We start from the raw sequence: 23,477 nt of genomic DNA, 5'->3' as shown, positions 1-23,477 counted from the left end.
CCCAGAGGCCTAAGATGGGATACCTCAAGTGCCAGTAATTTCACCGGCTGTCTTACTCTCCACGCCGAAACAACAGTGCAAGCACTGCTGCTTCACGGCAGGATTAGCGAGCATGATGGTGGTAGCAATCCGGGCGGGCCTTGGCTTGACAAGGTCCTACCACCTGCAAAAAAAAGTTTACGGATTCGGAGCAACGGGCAAAAACTTATACTTAATTAAATATTTATCTGCGTACTACAAGTAGATTAAAGGTTGTAAGTTTATAACGGTGTCACTTGCCTTTATGAGTACAACGGTGGGAATACCCGTAGTGTAAGAAAACCGACTCGATCTACAAGAATTTAATGAATCATTTAGTTCCAATACTTACAAGTTTATTTTTGTACGGAACAGGTTGTTAATCGCCAATTAAGGTAATTGGATCGACGCAGCTTCGGTTGAATTGATACGAAATGAGAATGTTATAGGTGCCTAGTGCCAACATGACATGACATGTCATGTAATGACAGCGGAATTTTGACATTCACTCATTAATTTCATCTTCTTTTATGATCCGCCATTACCTCTCATGTTTCGTTTTCCAGATTTTTTTTACCGTACAACGGCAAAACCAACTAGACACTGGCAAAATTATCCTCCAACAGGGTTTTTCAAAGTGGGATACGCGAACCCCTAGGGGTTCGCTATTCGACGGTAGGGGGTTCGCGACAAGGTTTACGTGATGGTGGCTGCAGGACTGGCAAGATGATTAAGATTGGTTTCTGGAGTCTTTTTGTATTTTTTATTTCAACTAGAAATTTGTTACTTATTTGTTTGTTATTTGTTGTTGTTTGTTTCAGTTTGTATTTTCGTTGGCAAGATGATTCTTACCTTTATTTTTTACCTTTTATTGAAATAAATAATATACATTATATTATAATGATGATTGAAATAAAAATAAGCTTAGATTCTCCAACAGTCAATTTTATTACTTTCTTTTTGTTCGCTGTCGTCTAGAAACTTTTACAGGGGTACGTGGAGCCATAAGTTTGAGAAACCCTGCTCCAATGGATAGAGCCATATTTTTCTAAAAATCTAATCTAATCTAATCTTCTTTTATCGAATCAGTTCTAGTACACATATACAGCAGGGCTACTACGAAACTCGAAGTTCGTATCGTACCGTCCCTTTCGCTCTCGTATTAAATAGTATAAGCGTCAGAAGGACCGCACGACACGAACTTCGAGTTTCGTAGTAGCCCTGCAGGGTGTATTGATCTGATATTAAGAGGCTGACAAGACCTAATTTTGTTGAAATTGATGTTATTTAAACAGTTTTTTAAGAAAAACTATTTGTTCTAGCTCATCAAAAAATATATATGTTAATATTCATCATATTTCAAAGATAATGGACGGACTCGATACATAATTCACAAAATCAGCTCGATAAAAAAAATTTGCAAAGATTGGTCTAAAATCATCTTTAAACGGTTCTATGTCTTTATTATCCAATGTTCGAATCTACTCACATAACTACTGAGCTACTTTTGTTCTGCAAGTTTAAAAAAATATGATCACTGTTAATTTTTTTTTTACAGATATTGATAAATGTTTGTCTTAGAGATGTCAAATAAATGTCAAAAATTATTGAAGGCCCCCGTACCAAGAGACAGCGATAACGATGTCCGATATACTGATTTGCCGATTAAACTTTGAGACTTAATAAATGTAAATTCAAGTTATGTGAAAGTGTTACAGAACAAAAGTAGCTTAGTTATTCGAGTAAAATTGAACCTTTAATTTAAAGCCCCCAAGGTCAAAGACATATATAGTGCCACGAGAGTTGAAAGGAATGATGACACACACAGCTACAAACAAAACACCCGACAGCCAAAACTAAAAGGAAGAAAATAAGTCTAGTGGTCTAGAACTCTGTTAAGTAGCTAATTTAAAGTTCAACAGTCGGGACCCATTTAAATCGTGACGGTCATGGGTCATGGGTCCCGACGGTTTTTCGGTTTTTTTAATTTAATGTTTTATTTTAATTTTTTATGATATGTATGTGAAAACGATAGATTAAAGGTATAATAACCCATAAATATTTAGAATGGTCTAACTATTAGCTTTCGTTTGATACCCATGTTGTTACAATACAATTTTTTTTTTGCATACACCATATTGAAATTCTATATAGCCTATGTCACTCCGACAGTTATGACGAATTCAACGATACCTCATATGTTAAAATCTGTCTAGCCGTCTAGGCTGCAGCGAGGACCAAAGAAATGGACATATATACCCACATACATACATACATACATAATAACCCTCCTTCGGGCAGTCGGGTAAAAAGGTCATATGCTAAAGAGGGCGCGAAGAAGGCCAAGCCACCTGTGCTACATGCTCATATTTTAAGAAGCCGTGTAATCACACAACTGGCGATCCGGACTGTCCCGCTAAGGAAACGGTAGAATTACGATACATTAAGTAATTCAATCGACTATGGAGGTGCCTAAGAGTCACTTCCAAGATGAACTTTTGATTTTCTTATTTTATCTTTATTTTGTTGGTACGACTGACAACCTGATCGATGGATGACCTAGATAATTTCTCATTGTTGAAATATTTTTTTGAATCAGGCGTCACTTTGCGGAGGTCCATATCAATGAACTAATAGAATTTCCTTGCTCACCCGCGACCTTACGATAGCTAAGCTTAAATTGAAAATACAAACTGAAATATAGATGCACAGAAAAACCAGAATAATAAGACTATCACTGGGAATCGAACCCAGGTCCTCGGTATTCCGTACCGCGTGCTATACCGCTACACCACTGATGGATGGTGAGCTAAGCTTATGCAAAATATGCGTGATGCAGCTCCTCCACCTCCACACTGTAAGAACACACACAAATCACACAAACCCATGAGCATGGTGTACGGTTGTTTTACTCTGAAGATGAGCTCTGGTTGAGTTCGAAACGCGTCAGTGTGGTGTGGTGGTGGTGATAGATGGGTTTGTGTGATTTGTGTATTTTTACAGTGTGGAGGTGGAGGAACTGCATGAAGACGCTTATCGTAAGGTCGCGGGTGAGCAAGGAAATTCTTTTAGTTTATTCTCATTGTTTATTTTCCATTATATAAAGTAGACGGTGACTACATTGTTGACCTAATAACATGTACATTGTAAATAATCTACTTAAGATCCAGTTGCACTTTTTGTCACGTTAGGCATGTACAATGTAGTATCTGAGTCAGCAAACTTCGGATCGGCTTTGACCCGGTTAAAAATTGTACTGAGAACGTGGCTTATTTAAATCATAATACTTTACTTAAATCAATTGATTTATTTATACTATTGTGATTACTGCGCATATTTTTTTACCTTTTAATGCTTTCACTGTTAAGCATAGATAATTATTTTTAATTTAATTTTATTGTATTTTATGCTAGCTTTACCTTTTACCTTTTATCTCGATATTCTGGAGTCTTGAAATTTTGGACAATTGTTCTTAACACAACCTTAATGCAGACCACGATATAAATTTTTGGAATTCTCCGGGGAATTTTGTAAAATCCCGAAATTTCAGTACATAAATAAAAATGAATCACCAAAATGTATGTAAGCGAAATATGGAGGTTGCAGGCGAAGAGTACAAAACCCAATTAGATGGAATTTATCTAATTAAAATATATAAATTACATTAAAGAGTTCTTAAACCTAACTTAACCTAAGCCAATGCGATGTTAGCAATTGACTGACTCGCGGAGGTTCATGTTCGGCGCTGCTGTATGGGACGTGGTCAGCGCCTCACGCATTCAGTCCCGCACGGAGCCGTACGTGAACAAAGTCAGCATATTCAGTTGCATTGCGATGCCGCTAGATTAGAGATCCGTAGGCACGTAGCGTACGTAACAAGCGCATAACTTCCGAACGAAGACACCAAATTAATATTATTGTCAAGATAAGGTTTGTGTAAAACAAAAAAAAGCAATGGGGCGAAGCTGCGGGCAACAGCTTTTCGATTTATAATAATAATAATAATAATAATAATCATTTATTTCAAACAATCAGTTCATATTGTGTTAGTAGCAATAATCTTATTACCTACGTTAGTGTCATAAAATTTAAATTAAAATTAATACCAAGCTCAAATAATTAAAACATAATCAAGTAGAGAATTAAAAACCAATTGTCATATATATAAACATTCTTTTTTTTTTTTTTTTAATAAAGCAATATATTAAAAACGATCTACAAATAAGCTAACCATTATTAAAAAGGGTAATTTTGGAGCGCGAGTGACAGTCATTCCAGTGCCTCACTATCGGGCACTCCACTCGCTCCAGGATGGTGTTCAGGAGACTGCTGGTGCTGCCCCGCAAGCGCTGCATCACCGAGGCTACTCGCTTGCGCAGAATAGTCTGAAAACTATCCACACGCGCCTCAGCGAACATTCCCGATGCGCTACAGAATCTGGGCAATCCCAATAGCATCCTAAACCCATTATTATATTGCACACGTAGGGCATCTAGTGACCTGCGCGTACACTTGGCCCATAGGCTACATGTGTTTATAAAATCCTTCCATTATTAATGACTCATTTCTTTAGTATTTAAGCGACAGGAAACTGATAGCAGTTTAAAAGCTCGTAGAAATATCGAGATGAGTCCAGCTATCCGGTTTAAGCATGTAACAAGGGTTATTCAAGCCAGGTTGATTTTCAACCTCTTCCTCAAATTCATGTTTCGGTTCATTTGAAAATTCAATTAAAAATTACAATTTTCGAATATCCACTGCACTTTCTTATTCAGCACTTTGTTTTTATGTCAAAATTCATTCTTAGCCCAGCAGCCGTTCTTTCAAGACGTGTTTTTAATTAAGTCTCAAAATTATCTGTAACTTTGACGTAAAATACTTTTTCTTGCTTATACTTCCATAGTTCTCATAGTGCAGTGAATAAGTGCTTGTATAACCAGTTTTATCTTACACTTTGATCCTGTTTTACTTAACCCTCAAAGGGCCCTTGAAGGCACATTTGTAAGTCCAACAACATATAGCCGTTTTAACATTTACAACGCCCAAATTTGTTAGTTTTTATATTAAGTCTCTTTTTGTATGCATTATGACGGGTGCCTTCTATCTTAAGGTGAGACGGGCCATATTTTCACTGCAATTTGTGGCTGGCAACTATTGGTGTCACTCTCTTACTCACATGTTAGACAGGGACACATATTGCAGTGAAAATATGGCCCGTCTAGGAGCACCTTTACCTGATGATAGCTGTAGACCACTCTTCAAAAAGTTTAAAGTTCTGCCCTTGGCCTGTATGTATATTTTAAAAAACGTGGCAGATGGTTCGGAGGAGAGCTTCGCGCACAATACAAAAATCTGTTGTATCAACCCCCTTGCCACTCTGACATCTATAAGAGGAATGCCTGTAACATGTGTATCGTGCTGTATAATAACCTTCCTGACGAGTTGAAAGTGTTGCATGGCAGATTATTTAAGGGAAGGCTGACTGAGTGGCTACATGATCACTGCTTCTATAATGTTAAGGATTTTTTGAATTTTAAATCATAATCATTGTAATTTTAAATTTGCATGTTGATTTTGTATATCGACTGAATACTGTTCCTGATGATATCTACTTGTAAGACCTTATGCAACGTATTCCAGCAAATAAATATATTTCATTTCATTTCATTTCTTTTCATTTAAAATAAACATCCTCGAGCATCATCCCCTGTTTTAGCTTCTCTTTCCTCATCATCTGTCGCTCGCATCGTGACGTATAAAACAGGTATGTTTATTTTCAGAATCAAGATACAAACATGGCCAGAATCGCCGCGTGCGCATTATTGCTTGCCTTGACCGCTTCAGTGAGGTCCCAGTTTTTTGGTAAGGTTACTGTCTTTTGTAATATTTTTAAACCCCTGACGCAAAAAGAGGGGTGTTATAAGTTTGACCGCTATGTGTATCTGTGTGTGGCACCGTAGTTCTTAAACGGGTGGACCGACTTGAGTGCGTTTTTTTTTTATTTGAAATCAGGATTTCTAGCGACGGTTCTTAGACATATATCATCAAAATCGGTTTAGCTGTTTTTGAGATATTGAACTTTGAAGTGACAAAGTCGGGGGTTTCCAACTTTTTGATGGTTAGGTTTATACTAGGGCTTGCCCGCGGCTTTGCACGCGTAAATCATAATATCAATCAGTTGAATTGAAATCCCGGGATTTTACTATATTCCCGTGGGAATTCCCGTGGTCTGCATTGACGTTGCATTATAAACAACCGTGCTAAATTTCGTGACTATACGCAGCGGATGTGATTTCGAGATGTATCCCGATCCCGTAGGAATATCGGGATAAAAAGTAGCCTATGTGTTATTCCAGACTTCCACCTATTTACATACCAAATTTCATCCAAATCTGTCTAGTTTTATACGTGATTGAGTAATAAACATCCAAATATCTTCACAAACTTTCATATTTATAACATTAAAGCAGGAAGTAGGATAGTGGGACTAGCTATTACCTGCGACTCCATCTGCATAGTCAAAAAAAGTCAAAATAATTTATTTGTCATACGTACACAAGTATACATGCAAAAACAGGTAATCATTCACGATGACGCGTGCCGTGGTTCTTATTACAATGTTATTAATGTCTAATTTTGACAAAATCACGCGTCTTCGGCCATGAAGTTGGATGAAATATCATTTACAATACAATATACAGATACATGAAGTTATTGTTTACAGCCGCACTTGATCAAGTGAATGATCATTCAATCAAAGTTTTATTAATAATCTTTATCGTAAGAATTCGTTTATCTTTATCCCGCGGGAACTATGCAATTTTTCTGGGATAGGGAAAAACTTCTCGCGGGGTTTCGTTACGGGATCGAATTAGAAATGAGGAGACATGTAGAAGAACAATAAGAGTAGGTAGTCACCGACATAGCCAAACGAAATAAAAATAAACAAAAAATTTAACCGACCACAAAAAGCGACGAAAATATTTTTCTACCAGTTTGAAGTCGGTGCCTTAGAGTCAACGAAACTAATAAAAAGCGGTCTTTCCTTATAAATTTGTTGTTCTGTTCATGTAATTATGTGAATATTTTTCTACGTTAAGGAAATTATTGAAACCGCAGACATTTGTAAACAGAAAAGGTAGGTACCTAATACAAATAGTTTATTTCCGAAAATATTAAAAACTAGCTGTTACCTGCGACTCCGTCCGCGAAAAATTCTTTTATCGCTATCCTGTCTTATTTTCTGTGGCAATAAATGATTTTATTATTATTATTTTACTATTGACTGTGCAATTTTCCGGGATAAAGACTATCCTTTGCCCATCTCCGGGACTCCGACTATCTGTGTACCTAATTTTATCTAAATTGGTTCAGTGCTTTAGACGTGATGAAGTAACAAACATATGATGATATGGTTTCACGGGATACCCGTAAAAGTAACAAATTTGGAGTTGAAATAAAAAATACAAAAAGACTCCAAAAAAACACTCATAATTTGATTGCTTAGTAGCGACATCTCTTGTCTGGGTGAGCGGTTGGTTCCGAAAGAGTGTGACGTCTCTCGATGAGAGCGGAACATAGATGTCGCTAGTGCTGCTGCATAAGTAGCGTAGTAGAAATAAGCAACCTGAGATATGTATGCATAGGAAAAATTCGTGTCTAGATTCCTGTCCAGCGGTGGTGTAGGGGTTATAGCACGCAGCACGGATTGCTGAGGACCTGGGTTCGATTCCCAGCGCTGGTCTCTTTTTCTGGTTTTTCTGTGCATCCATGTCTCAGTTTGTATTTTCGATAAGTAACAAACAAGCAAACAGACTTACGCATTTATAACATGAGCGGGATAAAAAGCATAATTAGGTTGAACTTTTATTAAAACCGTAGTAACCTACGCACTAGAGGAGGCCTGTACACAGCGTTAGAGCCAAAGATGAGATGATGATGATGATAAGGTATTGGCTTGTATTATAATTGCCTGATTAAAGTTATTTTATAATTTTCAGCGGATCTGTTCCAGTACCAACCGTTCATAACCAGCTCGCCATTACGACAAATATACGACGACACATCAAGAAGAATCAAAACAGATCAAAACAGGTACAATAACAGAGGAGCAGCTAAATATGAACAAACTGTCAAAAACGATGATAGAAAAGACAATGGCGTTATACCCATAAGCAGCATAGAAAGGGACGAACCTATTGAAACTAGAAAGAGAAAAACCACTGCAGCTAGTTATAATACAACAGTGAAACCAAGAAAGGTATATTCTGGTCGTCGAGTTGTTAGTAGTAATAGACGAGATCAAAGTACGCAAATTGATAATTCTAATAATGATAATGGAAAATATGACGGCAAAGTCAACTATTTTAACGATTATTATACACAGAAGCCGAATTATGACAGTAATTATGACGATAATAATGAAAGTAATCGTAGATCGGATTATGATCGGAATAATTATTACACGACGAATAATCCTTTGAAAAGGCCTGGTGTTAGGCCCGCTGTGGTAGATTCTAGACCTCCGATTACGAATAGACCTGTGACTAGGAAACCTAGTTATGGGAATAATCCTAGCCCAAGAGATGAGGATGCTATTGCTTTTCCTGGTGGAGGGGACAGTCCCCAAGTCACTATGGGACCTGATGAAGAATTTATGAGTCAAGTCGAGAAGAAGAGATATATTGAGTTAGCGGAAAGAAGTAAGTATATTATTGTGTCGTATCTTACCTCTATTATCAGAGCTTGGAAAAAGCGAGCTATTCTCATGTTACGAGTATTAATCATTAGGTACTATTATGTGTAGATGTCGGCGGCCGATCGTAAAATCCGCCAGATCACGAAATTTCTAGGCATATATATCGTGAAATGGCGCCAGACATATCGCGATGTGCCTGAAAAACAATACGGCAGATCGATTAGAGCAACGCATTCGTCGATATTCCTAGCTCTATACCGGGCACATCGTGATATGCCGAAAAAAAGAAAAATTTAGTTACGACGAGCGAAGCGAGGAGTTGTTAGTATGAAAGAAAGAAAGAAAGAAAGAAAAGTTTATTTTTATGAATTGTGACCACAACGCACAAGCCGAGTGAGCGAAGCGAGCGTACCGCAGCAGCGGCCGGCGAAGTTCCAGGACCGAAGTGGCGCCATTTCACGATATGCCTAGGAATTTCGTGATCTGGCGGATTTTACCATCGGCCGCCGACAGATACATTGCAAAACGAGTACTGACAAAAATTTTAATAAATTAGGTAATTCTTTAGTTTCTGCATAATTATAATAAATGATCATCACTTAGATTTTTATTTTATGTTTTCAATGCATATTTAGTTGTGTTAATGTTTCCATAGCTGGGCGACCGAGCTTCGCTCCAGCTAAAACTCGAAATGAGACCATTTTAGATCGAATGGTCGCCCTTGAAAACCCAGACATAAAATTATGTAACAAATGTCATCGAAATCGTTAGAGCCGTTTCCGAGATTCCCGAAATACCTATAAAAATATACAAAGATTGCTTGTTTAAGGTTTTATATTTATATGTGAAAAATACAAAATAAAGATCGAAGTAAAAACTTCTTGTTACTTTTGCAGTGTGTGACAAATACAAAGCCCTGACAACAACGGCAGTGCAAGCTATCCCGCTCCTTCCTTCCCCGGAGCCGGTGCGAGTGAACGTATCGGAATGCACCCCGGTGAATGTGCCCCTCGTTGTGGGGGGGAGAGTGGTGAAAATCAACGAGTTCCCCCACATGACTTTGCTGGGATGGCGGAAACTAGAGGTATACATGCATCATCATCATCACCTTCATCATCATCATCATTATCATCTTTATCATCATTATCATCGTCATCAACATCTTCATCATCATCTTCTTCATCATCATCAGCATCATTATTATCTTAATCATCATTATCATCTTCTTCATCATGATCATTATCATCGTCATCATCATCTTCATTATCATCTTCATCATCATTATCAACATCATAATCATATCATCCTCCCGGCTGTTTATATGCCTACTACTGAGCACAGGTGTCCTCTCAGAATGAGAGGGCTTGAGCCGTAGTTCCCACGCGGATCCAGTTGGGATTGCAAACTTTACAGAACAATTGATTTACTTTGCAGATTTGTGCAGAATTCCACAAGACGTTTTCCTTCACCGTAAAGCTCGTGGTAAATTTCATATGTAATTTCGCACGGGTTTGAACCCACGATCCTCTGCTTGAGAGGCCATAGGCAACTAGGCCATAATAGCTATACATACAACGTAGGTACCATCAGCCAAATATGTGGTCTACCACCCTAAAGTTGATAATCCTTTGTGTGTCTAGAAGTTCAACTTTAGCGACATATTCATTTGATAGGAACTTGTTTAAAAATTGATAGACCACTAAGCTTATTTGGCCGACCGTAGTTACGTAAAAAAATCTGTCTACAGAGTGCTGGATACTCTTGGAAATGTGGTGGTTCCCTCGTGAGCGAGCAGTTCGTGCTGACTGCTGCACACTGCTCCTACCAGGATCGCGATAACACCGTTGTCGAGTAAGTACATCCGACGGCCAACAGGGATGACGACTGGGTTAAAAATAACATCATTCTATTCAGTCCCACAGTTAGATTATGGAAAAACATGGCACACGTATTTTTTGGTTTATCAAATTATTAAAAATCGACAAAGAGGTTGTACGTTGTTTCGCAGACAACATTTTAATAGAATTTCGTTTAATAGATATTTTTTCTCATATTATTGTTTCATAGAATAATCAATATATGGAACACTTACTTTGAAGAAATTTGTCTCATTTATTTTTGTTTCAAATAAAATTCATTATTTAGGTATTCGTTTCATAGAAAAACAAATCAAATATTATTTAGTTGATATAAAACTTATTAGGTACAACGAAAAACATTTCATGTGGTTGTAGCTTCTAAAGTACAATTCAATAGAATCTGTCAATTTTCTACATATTTAAGACACCCTATCGTGGGCACACTTGATTATATATGTCCCTGTTGTTGCAATTATCATCTAAAAGGAATCAAAAAAGAATAATAGTCACATCACAAAGCCTTATGCAGCCCGGTGTTTATATTAGTAGGCTGGAAGAGTCTACAGGATTGTCAGATTCTATTGAATTGGAGTTTAAACGTTTTAATTCATAGCTGCGACAAAATGAATACCCTCCTATAACGGTAGCGATTCACTTTCTGGTGTGGTCACAGTTCTTACCTAACATTACCTTCTTTTCTGGTAGCGATACGCTTAGTGATGTCACAGTTTATTATGGACAACATAACGTCTATTTTTACATATTCATTGAAACAAAAAATCGTGAATAAATGAACCGAAAAAAAAAATATTCTTTATAAATAATTCTATGGTTTGACACAATTGTTAAATAAAATGATTTCATTATAAAACTCATTGAAACATTTTTCTATTAAATATATATGTTTCATTCAAGTAATTAAATAGTTATTGAAACAATAATATTCGAAGTATAAATACGAGGACTAAATATTATATGAAACATTTTCTGCGAAACGAAATTCTGTGAAATTTCTGTCTGTGAAAGAAGGAAACGCCAATAAAAATTCGTCATTTTTTGTCAAACAAAAGAAAAAATACGTGCATGATACATATTGCCTACTATCTACCGCCGTCAAAGCGCTGACCAAGAGCGAGTCGCATGCACACGGCGCCAAACTGACGCAATTTAGTTTGACCTCATTTAAAAGTTACGATGGTGAAAACGCTGATGCAGCAGCACGTGTGCAGCCTGGGCACCGCAGCCGCGCCACGATAAGGGGACGTCCATAAATTACGTGACACATTTTTTAGGATTTTTTGACTCCCCCACCCTCCCTGGTGAGATTTCGTAAGATTTCCTTAACTCCCTCCCCCCTCCCCAAATCTCACGTGAGATTTTTTGAAATGTGGTTTGGCTGTAAACCCGTTGGATTTAAAAAAGAAGTATACAAAAAAAAATTGTTCTACATATTAATTTTATTTACGACTAGCAAAGACTAGTATTTGAGATTTGAGAATATTGCCGCAGTTTAAAATAACTGTGATAAAATTAAATAATTTCAACTTAAATTAATTAACTTTACTTTCACGCAATATTACACGGTTTTCTGTTGAAAAAAAAAATACGTGATATTAGTCAAAAGCCCCCCTCTCCCCCAAGTGAGATTTGGAAAGATTTTACTTGACCCCCTCCCCCCCTTTATGACCTCACGTAATTAATGGACGCCCCCTAACGGCACTTCGTTTCTAGCATCGAGCGAGTCAAATCACTCTAATTTTTACATTTTTTAATTACTGTATTCTTTTAAGCAATCTCGTTTTTGAGTCATCCGGCTGCCCGTTCTATTTTTTAATTACCTAACTGACGGACTAAACAGTTTTTTTTTAGTCGCCTAGCCTAATGTGTCAATTTCTGTATGTGAAAACTGTCATTTGATTGTGATCACGCGTCAGAAACTTTACGCAATAGATTCTCAGTTCGTTCATACCTCATACCCCACCAGGGCCCGGGATCCTTTTGGTAGAAAATATTTTTAGCAAATGATTCATTCCAAACTGATTCCTAACTTTTTTTGAACACACATAGTAGGTAGGTACTTATAAGATTTACACGTGGTTCACCAACTTTGTTATTTTGGATTTTATTTCCAAATTCTTAGAATTCTTTATTCAATAAACAATTTGTACTTTATAATAGTACATTGTGTTTTAAGGGCGGTAAATAAGGAATTACGAACGAGAAGACTGAGGGTTTTAATGAGTCGATGTTCTAGTACTGCCCATGCGACATACAATGTTTTTCATCACATTTGCAAGTAAAATTTTATATTTGTAAAAGAAAAAATATAGTTCTACCAAATATTGGCGATACCTTAGGCTGTGCTCTTGGCAGCGTCGCCCTCAACCTCCCTCGGCATGCGCCACAACATGCGTGTGCATGTGGTCCATGTAGTCCTGCAGCAGCGCGCGCAGCAGCTTCAGTACGCGCAATGACTCATTTACCGACCACGGGTTTCATGAAAAGCACATTAAGGTCGAGGGTTTTATTTGGGGGGTTGCAACCAAGGTAGCCTGCATGTTACGACACTGTTTACGAGCAAGTGTGATGAAAAATACTTTTTTTTATATTAAATAGCTGGAAAACGAGCATGCGGGTCACCTGATGGTAAGCGATCACCGCCACCGCCACCCATGGATACCTACAGCCGTTATTGTTGCTGTTTCGGCCGTTATTGTTAGTGTTAATTAGACTCACGAGCCACGAGGCTAGACGGAATATTTTTCTAGTGATGGGCCGAATGTGGTTTGAACCGAATACGAACATCGGCCGAACATTCGGCAAAAATGTAAACTTCGGCCTAATTTCGACCGAACTTCGGTTCGATAAACTGCCTGTAGTGAATTTTAAATACGAGTATATAGATTGTTAAATTTGATTGTTAAAAGTACCCTTTAATGATTAAAAATACTTAGGGGCTGTTCCACCATCCATTGATTAGCGTTAGCCGACAGTTAAATGTGATGCCGTCTCCGTCTATTCGAACAAAACAAATAGAGACGGCATCACACCTAACCGCCAGTTAACACTAATCAATGGATGGTGAAACAGCCCCTTACTGTTTTAAAAATAAAGTTGTGTTAAATACTTGTGATGTACACATATCATTTAATAATATTGTAAATCTGTTTAAAAAAATATAGTTGAGTTTCTTGCCGGATTCTTCTCAACAGAGGTTTTTCCGAACCGGTGGTAGATTTCTTTTTTGACATTCATAAGTGCTTGTTATAGCCTAAATTGAATAAAGATATTTTGACTTTGACTTTGAATGTTTCTCAATATTTCGTTTGTGAAAATTTGAACCAAAAACTTTTTTCAATTAAATTTACGAATTGTAATCAAGATGTTTATTAAAAGAATACTACCTACTATAGTTCATTAAGTTTTTGTTGTTTCCTTTTAATTTCCGTCAAAATTGTACAAGTACTTAGGTTCATGTTTACTAGTGCCGAATGTTCGGCATTGAAACCGAATTTCGGCCGAATGCCGAAGTTCGCCTCAAGCTGCCGAAATTCGGTTAAACTGAATGTAAAACGAATTTCAGACCATCCCTATTTTTTTCTGAAACTGTAAACTATTCGGCACTTAGTCGAAAACAACATAAATTGCATGGACAAGGTTTGGTCCTGTACCAAACCTTAGTTTTATTATTCACCTGCCTCTTTTTGGGTTTTTGATTTTCCTATATAATAAATATCTATTAATGTCTGACTGTATGTCTTCTTTAAAAACAGTTTGTGACTTCTTTCGACAGCGGCCCGCCTCGAGCAGTCCAGCTGGGTTCCTCCTACCTGGACGACCCCGGGGCTCTGGTGGTGCGAGTGGCCTCCGTCATCCGACACCCGAAGTACAAGCAGCCGAGGTCCTACTACGACCTGGCGCTGGTGAAGCTGGTTAACGTCGTCAAGTGAGTGGGCCAATCAACTTTTAGTAGAAGATTAGCTGTCCGTCCGCGTACAAATCAACGCATGTAATAAGAGCTCCTGGCGACATACCTGCGCAGTGAGCGAGATACGGACCAAATTGGCGGCGGAGCAGTGGGGGACGCGGGAGGGGGCGTAGGAGCGCGCGCGGCCGTCACGCCAGGCTTGTTGGTTGACAGATGCGCAAACGTATCCCCTCCACTAGCCACCCAGAGCTCTTTTTACGTGGGTTGACTTATATATAGAATTCGTTTATCGCGGGACTATGTATTATGCATGTTTTCGGGATAAAACTATCCTACGTCCTTCCCCGGGACTCAAACTACCTATATACCGAGTTTCAGTGCGGTTCAGCGATTTAGACGTGAAGGTAACAAACAAAGAGACTTAACTTTCGCATTAATATACGTGAGATTTGCCGTGCCGTGATCCATTCCTCCTTTCTTTTGTTGCTATTTCAGAAAGATACGTTTAAGTTCATTTTATAAACCTTCGCAATGTAATATCCTGATTGATGATGATGTGATCCTGTTATCCCTCACTAGGGACATAGGGCTCGTAGAAGAGTTTTCCATTTTCTTTGAAGGCTTCTTCCAGCTCTTCCCAGCCGAGACCAATTGAGCCAGCCTCCTTCTCAACTGATCACATATGATTGAATTATATAAATTCCAGGTTTTCAGAGGTGATCAAGCCGGCGTGCCTGGGCGTCGCCCCGTCCGCGGGGCAGTCTATCATCGCCACTGGATGGGGCCGCACTGAATATGGTAACAATACAATACAATAACTCTTTATTGCACACCAATACAGTAAACAGTACAGAGAAACAAGTATATACATAGAGATTTTCTAAGGTAAGCAATAGGCGGCCTTATCGCTTCAGAGCGACCTCTTCCAGGCAACCTTTACAATGGACAGAAATAAGGAATACATTTTAGCAGGTGGTGCAATTTACAGTAGATTAGAGCTGTATCAAGAATACATAAAACTAACACATACAATACATATACACAACAAATCTAAACAGATAGATAGGTGGATAGATACCATAACAACACATAAATAAGCTAACTATAACATTCATACGCAAGATGACAGTAGTGCTCCCTAAGCATAGACTTAAAGATAGGCATTTTCATGATATGGTAACATTGACTTACTAAGGCCCTACGCTAGCTGTCGCGGGTGCACTGTTTGTCTTGGTGCAGGTAACATCGTATGCACGCGACGCGCGCAGTTAGCGCTGCTTCGTACTGTTGTCCAACAGGCGGCCACCCGCCCGTCAAAGTCAAAGTCAAAATATCTTTATTCAATTTAGGCTACAACAAGCACTTATGAATGTCAAAAAAAAATCTACCCCGGTTCGGAAAAACCTCTGCTGAGAAGAATCCGGCAAGAAACTCAACGAGGTATATATATTTTTTTTAAACAGATTTACAATATTATTAAATGACATGTATACATCACAAGTATTTAACACAACTTTATTTTTTAACACAGTAGGTTCGCTATTTGAAGGGATCGCTAATGCGGATCGGAATTATTTCCAAATATCCCTGTCCATGATATAATCATTAACTTTATAATACGCCTTTGATATTAATGTCTTCTTGACAATAGATCTGAATTTTGTATCCGTTTCCGTGCAAGCGTCAACTAGCGTAGGCCCCCGACAACGGACCGACTATAAATGGATATCCTTGTCGAAAATACAAACTGAGACATGGATGCACAGAAAAACCAGAAAAAGAGTGCGTGCTATAACCCCTACACCACCGCTGGATATCCTTGTATATGTCGATCGTGAAATCCGCCAGATCACGAAATTCCTAGGCATATCGTGAAATGGCGCCATTTCATGAATTGGCTAAAGGACATCCGCTTTATCGTTTAAAACTCGCCATTTAACGATTTGCCTAGTGACGTTTAGGCAGATCATGAAATTCCTAGGCATATCATGAAACGCGGCCACATTGGTTCTTGCACTTCGCCGGCACGCGCGCTTCGCTTTCTCGGCTCGTGCGTTGTGGTCACAATTATACTAACCACTCCTCGCTTCGCTCGTCGTAAGTACCTACCTAATTTTTTCTTTTTTTCGGCATATCACGATGTGCCCGGTATAAAGCTAGGAATATCGACGAACGACGAAAGCTAGGAATATAATTGATCTGCCTTAGTTTCTCAGGCACATCGTGATATGCCTGGGCAACTTTCGCCATTTCATGATATGCCTAGGAATTTCACGATCTGGCGGATTTTACGATCGGCCGCCGACATATACCTACATGTAATACTTTTACCGGATGGATGTCAGCAAGTAGACGGCGGCGTGACGGCGGCTAATTACCAGAAAACGGGCGATACGTCCGGTAGCGTCTACATACACCAATACACTGGCATGGCAATTTCATTTTTAATACAAGCTTTTTTTGCTGACTGTACTTGCATGTCACCCAAACTACATTTGCATACCAAATTTCAAGTCGATGCTCTAAGCGGAGACGATCCTGGCTGGAATACCACGATATCACTACTAGATTATTCTATTGTCACGCGATTTACATAAGTATTCCAAATTTCTAGTCAATCTGACTACTGGATGTTGGTCAAATTTAACTTGCAAGATTTGATTACAGACAGACAACGGGACAGGTGAAACTAAATAAAAGCTTGTAAAAATGAACCTTTCAGTCTCTCAAAGGGCCGGCAAGGCACCTGTGGTACCCCTCGTGTTGGCAGGTGTCCTTCAATGGTTCTTTTACAGGCGGTGACCAGTCCCACGAGCTACGGAGCGTGTCTATACCCATATGGAGAATGGACAAGTGCCGGGAGGTGCTGGGTACCTCCAGGAAGCTGCCGGATGGTCCTTCCAGCGAGAGCCAAGTCTGCGCCGGCGAGGAACGTGGAGGGAAAGACACTTGCCAGGTACCAGATTGACCAAAGATAATGATCTTACTTCATATCATTGTATCATGGTTTGACGACCCAGCTCAGAGGTTAGAACCTGACTATGAAGCTCAAGGCCCCGGGTTCGATCAGTGTGGTCAGATATTTATTTTTTGCTGGCACTACTTTTTGTTGACTGTACTTGTATTGTCACCCAAACTACATTTGCATACCAAATTTCAAGTCGATTCCATTAACTATTGAAGAGTTCCGTCCTGTGGAGACGATCCTGGCTGGAATACCAGATTATTATTGTATTGTCACGCAATTTACATAAGTATACCAAATTTCTAGTCAATCTGACTACTGGATGTTGGTCAAATTTAACTTGCAAGATTTGATTACAGACAGACAACGGTACAGGTGATTGGGTGTTTAATATGCTTAAGTATGTTTATCCGTTGCGTAGTACCCATAACACCAGATTTGCTTACTTTGGGACTAAATCAATTGCTTTGAGGAAGCTTTGAGGTGTCACGTGGTATTTATTTCTTTATCATCATGTTCGTCATCATCATCATCCCCAGCCTACACACGTCCTACTGCTGCTGGACACAGACCTCTCAAAATGACAGGGCTTGGGCCATAGTCCCCACGCAGGCCCAGTGCAGATTGAGCACTACACACATACCATTGTTTTCCTTCACCGTAATACTCGTGATAAATTTCAATTTCGAACACGAATTTCGAAAAACTTGAGTTTTTCGCACCTCTGAGCGAGCCTGTATTAACGTAGTTTTTTTTACTTACAGGGTGATTCCGGCGGCCCAGCGCAACTTCAAGATGGCTGCGTGTGGCGAGTGGTGGCTGTGACTTCCCTCGGCCGGTCGTGCGGGGCGGCCGAAACGCCCGGCCTGTACGCCATCGCACACAGAGCATTTATAGCGTCTCAGATCTTCGGTAGCCAGAAGGATAGCGGCAACTATGACACTAATAACAAGCGGCCAGGAGCTAGTAGTGTCAATTATGACACTAACAATAGGCAGCCAGGGACTAGTAGTGTAAATTATGATGCTAATAACAGGCGACCAGGAACTAGTAGTGTCAATTATGACACTAATAATAGGCAGCCGGGAACTGGTAGTGGTAACTATGACACTAACAATAGGCAGCCAGGGACTAGTAGTGTAAATTATGATGCTAATAACAGGCGACCAGGAACTAGTAGTGTCAATTATGACACTAATAATAGGCAGCCGGGAACTGGTAGTGGTAACTATGACACTAACAATAGGCAGCCAGGAACTAGTAGTGTCAATTATGACACTAATAACAGGCAGCCAGGAGCTAGTAATATCAATTATGACTCTAATGATAACAATAGGCAACCAGGAGCTAGTAATGTAAATTATGACACTAATAATAGGCGACCTGGAACAGGTATAGTCAATTATAGACCAGATAGTCAAGTTACTACGCAGCGGCCTCATCGTAGTACTGTAAACTATTATGGGACAGATAGACAAAAATACAATACGCAAAGACCTAATTCTGAATCGAATAACTATAGTACTCAAAGGCCTAGTGGAAATGATAACGATGGTATAATTTTTAATTATGACAGTGATTATAATAATCGAAACATGTACACGACTAGAAAACCTAGTCAGGATAATGTGAACAGGGGAAATAATGATTATGAAAATAGTAATCGTGGTCAGACGAATTATGATAGTAGTAATAATTATGGTAGTAATAATGATAGTTATAGCAATAATCAAGGGGCGCAGAATAATTATAATAGAAGGCCTTCAAGTGAAAATTATACAATAAATAGGCCGTGGTGGTCAAAGTAACTATGATTTTAAATAAGAACCTAAACAGAGAAAGAACGTCCAGAGTTCTTCATTCTTTATAATGTACAGAGCCTTTTACGAAAACACACATAGCAACCGCCGCGGTTAGAAAATATAAATTACAATACAATACAACACAATAATCTAAAATCTAAAGGTGCTGATAAATTTGAGCATTCACTTACCTACCTAATGAGCATTCTAGCGATGTTACACGACAGGTACAGTCGAGTTTATAAACTTGTGAGCAAAAATTTGATCAGAAATATCTGAACACAACTCTATTGTTAACGGCGTAGAGGCGTGTTCGGATATTTTTGATCAAATTTTGCTGCTGCAAATTTATGAACTTGACTGTACCCAGGCTCATAAAATAATCAGCAGGGCTACTACGAAACTCGAAACTCGAAGTTCGTATCGTACCGTCCCTCTCGTTCTCGTATTAAATAGTATAAGTGTATGAGGGACCGCACGACGCGAACTTCGAGTTTCGTAGTAGCCCCCCCAGGAACATTCTGGCGAACATTCATGAAGAGCATTTCGTGTTCGTAGCAATGCTTGGCGCTGTTCGATGTTCAGTTCGACTTTAAAGGCTGACCATAATTATAAAAACCTTCGCCATATTGCGGAAAACCAATAGAACTAATGAATGGGTGGCACTATTTACCGGCACGGACAATACCGACCCGATAATTCGTGTACACGCCCATACAAACTGGTGTCAAACTGACAAGAGTTTCTATGGGCGTGTCACAAATATCAAGTCGGTATTTCCATGTGGGTATTGTACGTCCGGGAAACAGTGTCACCCGAACTAATTTCTTGCTCCGGTAACACTAAACTCAAATGTCATCTGTCTATTGCTGTCAAAGGTAAACGTTGTTTGCGCGTGGTATTTAAGGGTTATTTTGTGTTTTTGTGCGTTAAAATGCCGAAGATTATCCATAGCCAGTAAAATAATTCACAACGAATTTGTCATAGAAAAAGTCTGAGGGATTAGAAAATACTCCCTTAAATAACATCACCGACACCGTTGTCAATGTGACTGGTAGGTATCGTATAGTAAGTGTAAAGAATGTTGCAATATAAAACGTAGAAGTGCTGCCCTAGCGTCAGTTTTTTTATATTCCTGGTCAGCCTTTAACCGGCGAATGCTCGATATTCTGGACAATGTGAAAGTTTCTGTGTTACCGCCAGGCGCCATACTAACGCCATCTAGTGATATTTTCTGTCAAGAAACCCTTATTAGCCAAAGATAAATAGATCTTTGGTCAATAATTTTAGTGACAAAAGTGATTGTTTTACAAGCTTTTATTTAACTTGCAATGTATGTACAGTATCTTGCAAGTTTAAATTTGACCCACTTCCAGTGGTAGGATCCACTTGAAATTTGGCATACTTCTGTTTGTCCGGTGACAATTTATTAAGCTGGTGGCGAAATTCTAGTGGTCCAGCCAGGGTCGTCTCCGCAGGATGGAACTCCTCAACGGTTAATGGTATCGACTTGAAATTTGGCACGGAAACGTAGTTTGGATGACAATGCAAGTACAGTCAACAAAAAAGCTTGTATTATAAACGATTTTTTTACAAACTTATTAGACATTCATTTTTTGCACTGGTAGTTCATTCAGCGTAAAAGGGAACGTTCCACTGAGATTTTTTGCGTAATTCTCGTATTTGAAATTAACTGCCAAACCCATGCTCCTTGCTACAGAAACTGGGAGTGAAATGTTTAAAAATATGAATATTTTTTTAGTATAAGTACTTTTATACTTTAATTGTAAATAAAGATTATTATTAGATATAATTTTTTTTTTTTGTCCTGGATTATAAAGTTAATTATGACTATTTTCCAAAAAGTTGTCCATTTTCAGTTGTCCACTTATAAAAAAAAAACCTGACTATTTCAACACAAAAATCAGTAATATTGTTTAAATACAAAACCTCGTGATAAAGGTGACAAAAAGTCAGACAATCTTTGTTGTTGGATCCAATAGAAAGTTTCGATGTATTACAAAATTACGATTTTTTCCTCGCAAGATTTCGTGAGGTTTTCCGGGTTTTCCTGACGTCAAATAATTTTGGATGTTTTATGATATCATAATTTCTTGACAAAACAGATTATTGTCAATTTCATGACGGAATACTTTTTTGCGAAATACTCATATACCTTCTGCTTTGAGGCCCTGCGTCACAGGGCGGCCACGCCATACAAAATACGCATGCTTGAATCTACATAGGCACGACAACGTCTGCATACGCGTCAATGTGTGCGTAAGACACACAGGGCTGACTATCGCAAAACCCTAGTACTATAGGGTATGTAGGTATGGCTTAGATGTGTAAATAAATGTAATCGTTAACTATATATTTTTATTTAAACCTACTTAAAATGTGTCTGTCTATGTATTTAAGCATTATTATTTTAAATTACAATAAATATATGACTACAAACCTGAACGAATTATTCGGTACCTTATTAGTTATTTCATGTATTAATCGCGATACTTTTAGAAAGCATTATTATTTACATAAGGAAATCGAAAAAACTCCTTTTCTTATCTTTGACTGTTGACAAATACCCATACAAAACACAGTATATCACCATTTCGTTCGCAAAATTATAGCTCCCGAACTTAGTGTCGTGCGACGGTGCGACCGACATACTCGTACATCGCGTTGCGCGCCCGACTGCTTTCCTGCGGTTTTCCTGCAATCTGCGCTTGAGGGGTGGGGTAACTCGAACCGGTGCGGGGCGGAGCGTGGCCATTCTGTACGTCAGTACTATTATATATTCTGTGCCTGCGTCCAACGAGATATAATAACGAAATCCATATTTTTAACCGACGAAAACCAAACGAAGGAGGTTCTCAAGTCGACGCGTATTTTTTTTTATGTATTACCACGCATAACTTCATCATCATCATCATCAGCCCGAAGACGTCCCCTGCTGGACAAAGGCCTCCCCCTTAGAACGCCACGATGAACGACAACTCGCCACTTGCATCCACCGGTTTCCCGCTACTCTCACGATGTCGTCAGTCCACCTGGTGGGAGGCCTGCCAACGCTTCGCAACGCATAACTTGTTAGTCCGAATTTGATAATTCTTTTTTTATTGGATAGGGATTTCGAAGTTGATCCCATGTAAATTGGAAAAAAAATAACCTTGGGTGGGAAAAAAATATAAAATAAAAACTTTTTAACAGAAAAATTAAACCGCCGAAAAAACTGAAAAGCAAAAAATAATAAATCATTTTTATATAACCTTAACCTAGGTACCAGGTTGAAGTCGGTGCCTCAGCACGAGCCAGGAGGAGTGGATCTATAGCCGTCTACCGGATGGGCTTCTAACCAACAAAAAAGTTGGAAAACCCCCGACTGTCACTTCAAAGTTCAATATCTCAAAAGCGGCTGTACCGATTTTGATGAAACATGTCTAAGAACCATCGCCAGAAAACCTGATTTCAAATAAATTGAAAAAAAAAACATTCAAATCCGCCCACCCGTTTAAGAGCTATGGTGCCACAGACAGACACATAGCGGTCAAACTAGTCTACACTAACAACTAAGAGAGGGTTAATAAAAAGGTTTATTTGCTTTTCAGTTTTTCCGGCGGTTTAATTTTTTGTAACAGTTTTTTTAGACAATCCAAAGCCCAAATGAAACACGTCAGTAAATAAAACTCTATATTAATATAATATAATAATTAATAATTGTGTCTGTATATGCACTCCCGGCTTACGGCTTGAGCCGCTTATAGTTGGCGAGGTGGCTGTTGAGGTGTGTTGCCAGCTGGGACGCCGTGGCGAAGGAGGCCTGAAACAACAATACATTATACATTGAACTCTCTCGCTTCCTCGCCTCGTGCGTTGTCTCGTGTCTCGCATGCTTGCATAATAGTTGGCGACACTAGCTCAAACCGTAAACAAACCGCCATGACGTCAGCTCTCTTTATAGTTTGTGGCCATGACAAAGACATTCCAAAAACTGCTTACAGTTTGATTAATTCGAGTTAACACTTGACAGATGGGCAAGCCTTCATGCAATTTTCAACTTTGACGTCATACAAATAAAGCCATTTTTAGTATACCGCTACCCACGTTTACATATTATGTAAAAACTATTTTATTTGTATGACCTCAAAGTTGAAAATTGACTGAAGGCACGCCCATCTGTCAAGTGTTAACTCCAAGTATCCAA

At 38.8% G+C, this 23,477-nt stretch overlaps 2 protein-coding genes across 6 annotated transcripts in view; one reads left to right on the top strand and one right to left on the bottom strand.

Moving 5' to 3' along the window:
• The window catches only part of LOC141444904 (uncharacterized), a 34,170-nt gene extending 14,199 nt beyond the window's left edge, over nucleotides 1-19,971 (top strand). For 3 of the 5 annotated variants that reach the window (XM_074110659.1, XM_074110658.1, XM_074110661.1), the window contains exons 2-9: nucleotides 5,799-5,880; nucleotides 8,019-8,720; nucleotides 9,613-9,800; nucleotides 10,464-10,567; nucleotides 14,369-14,521; nucleotides 15,210-15,301; nucleotides 17,299-17,459; nucleotides 18,233-19,971. In XM_074110659.1, the coding sequence (XP_073966760.1) occupies nucleotides 5,814-5,880; nucleotides 8,019-8,720; nucleotides 9,613-9,800; nucleotides 10,464-10,567; nucleotides 14,369-14,521; nucleotides 15,210-15,301; nucleotides 17,299-17,459; nucleotides 18,233-19,276 (2,511 nt within the window). In that variant the 5' untranslated portion in view covers nucleotides 5,799-5,813 and the 3' untranslated portion in view covers nucleotides 19,277-19,971. Of the gene's footprint in view, nucleotides 1-2,993; nucleotides 3,008-4,925; nucleotides 5,020-5,798; nucleotides 5,881-8,018; nucleotides 8,721-9,612; nucleotides 9,801-10,463; nucleotides 10,568-14,368; nucleotides 14,522-15,209; nucleotides 15,302-17,298; nucleotides 17,460-18,232 lie in introns of those variants that run through there. The other 2 variants (XM_074110662.1, XM_074110660.1) reach the window with 2 other exon arrangements.
• Nucleotides 19,972-22,950: 2,979 nt separating this feature from the next.
• The window catches only part of LOC141444905 (uncharacterized), a gene marked incomplete in the record, with an annotated part of 32,573 nt that continues 32,046 nt past the window's right edge, over nucleotides 22,951-23,477 (bottom strand). Inside the window, 1 exon segment of the mRNA XM_074110663.1 lies at nucleotides 22,951-23,093. Within this exon segment, the coding sequence (XP_073966764.1) occupies nucleotides 23,016-23,093 (78 nt within the window).

This window comes from Choristoneura fumiferana, chromosome 30 (genome assembly GCF_025370935.1).
Source record: "Choristoneura fumiferana chromosome 30, NRCan_CFum_1, whole genome shotgun sequence".
NCBI lineage: Eukaryota > Metazoa > Arthropoda > Insecta > Lepidoptera > Tortricidae > Choristoneura > Choristoneura fumiferana.
This window is presented reverse-complemented; position numbering and strand designations above follow the sequence as displayed.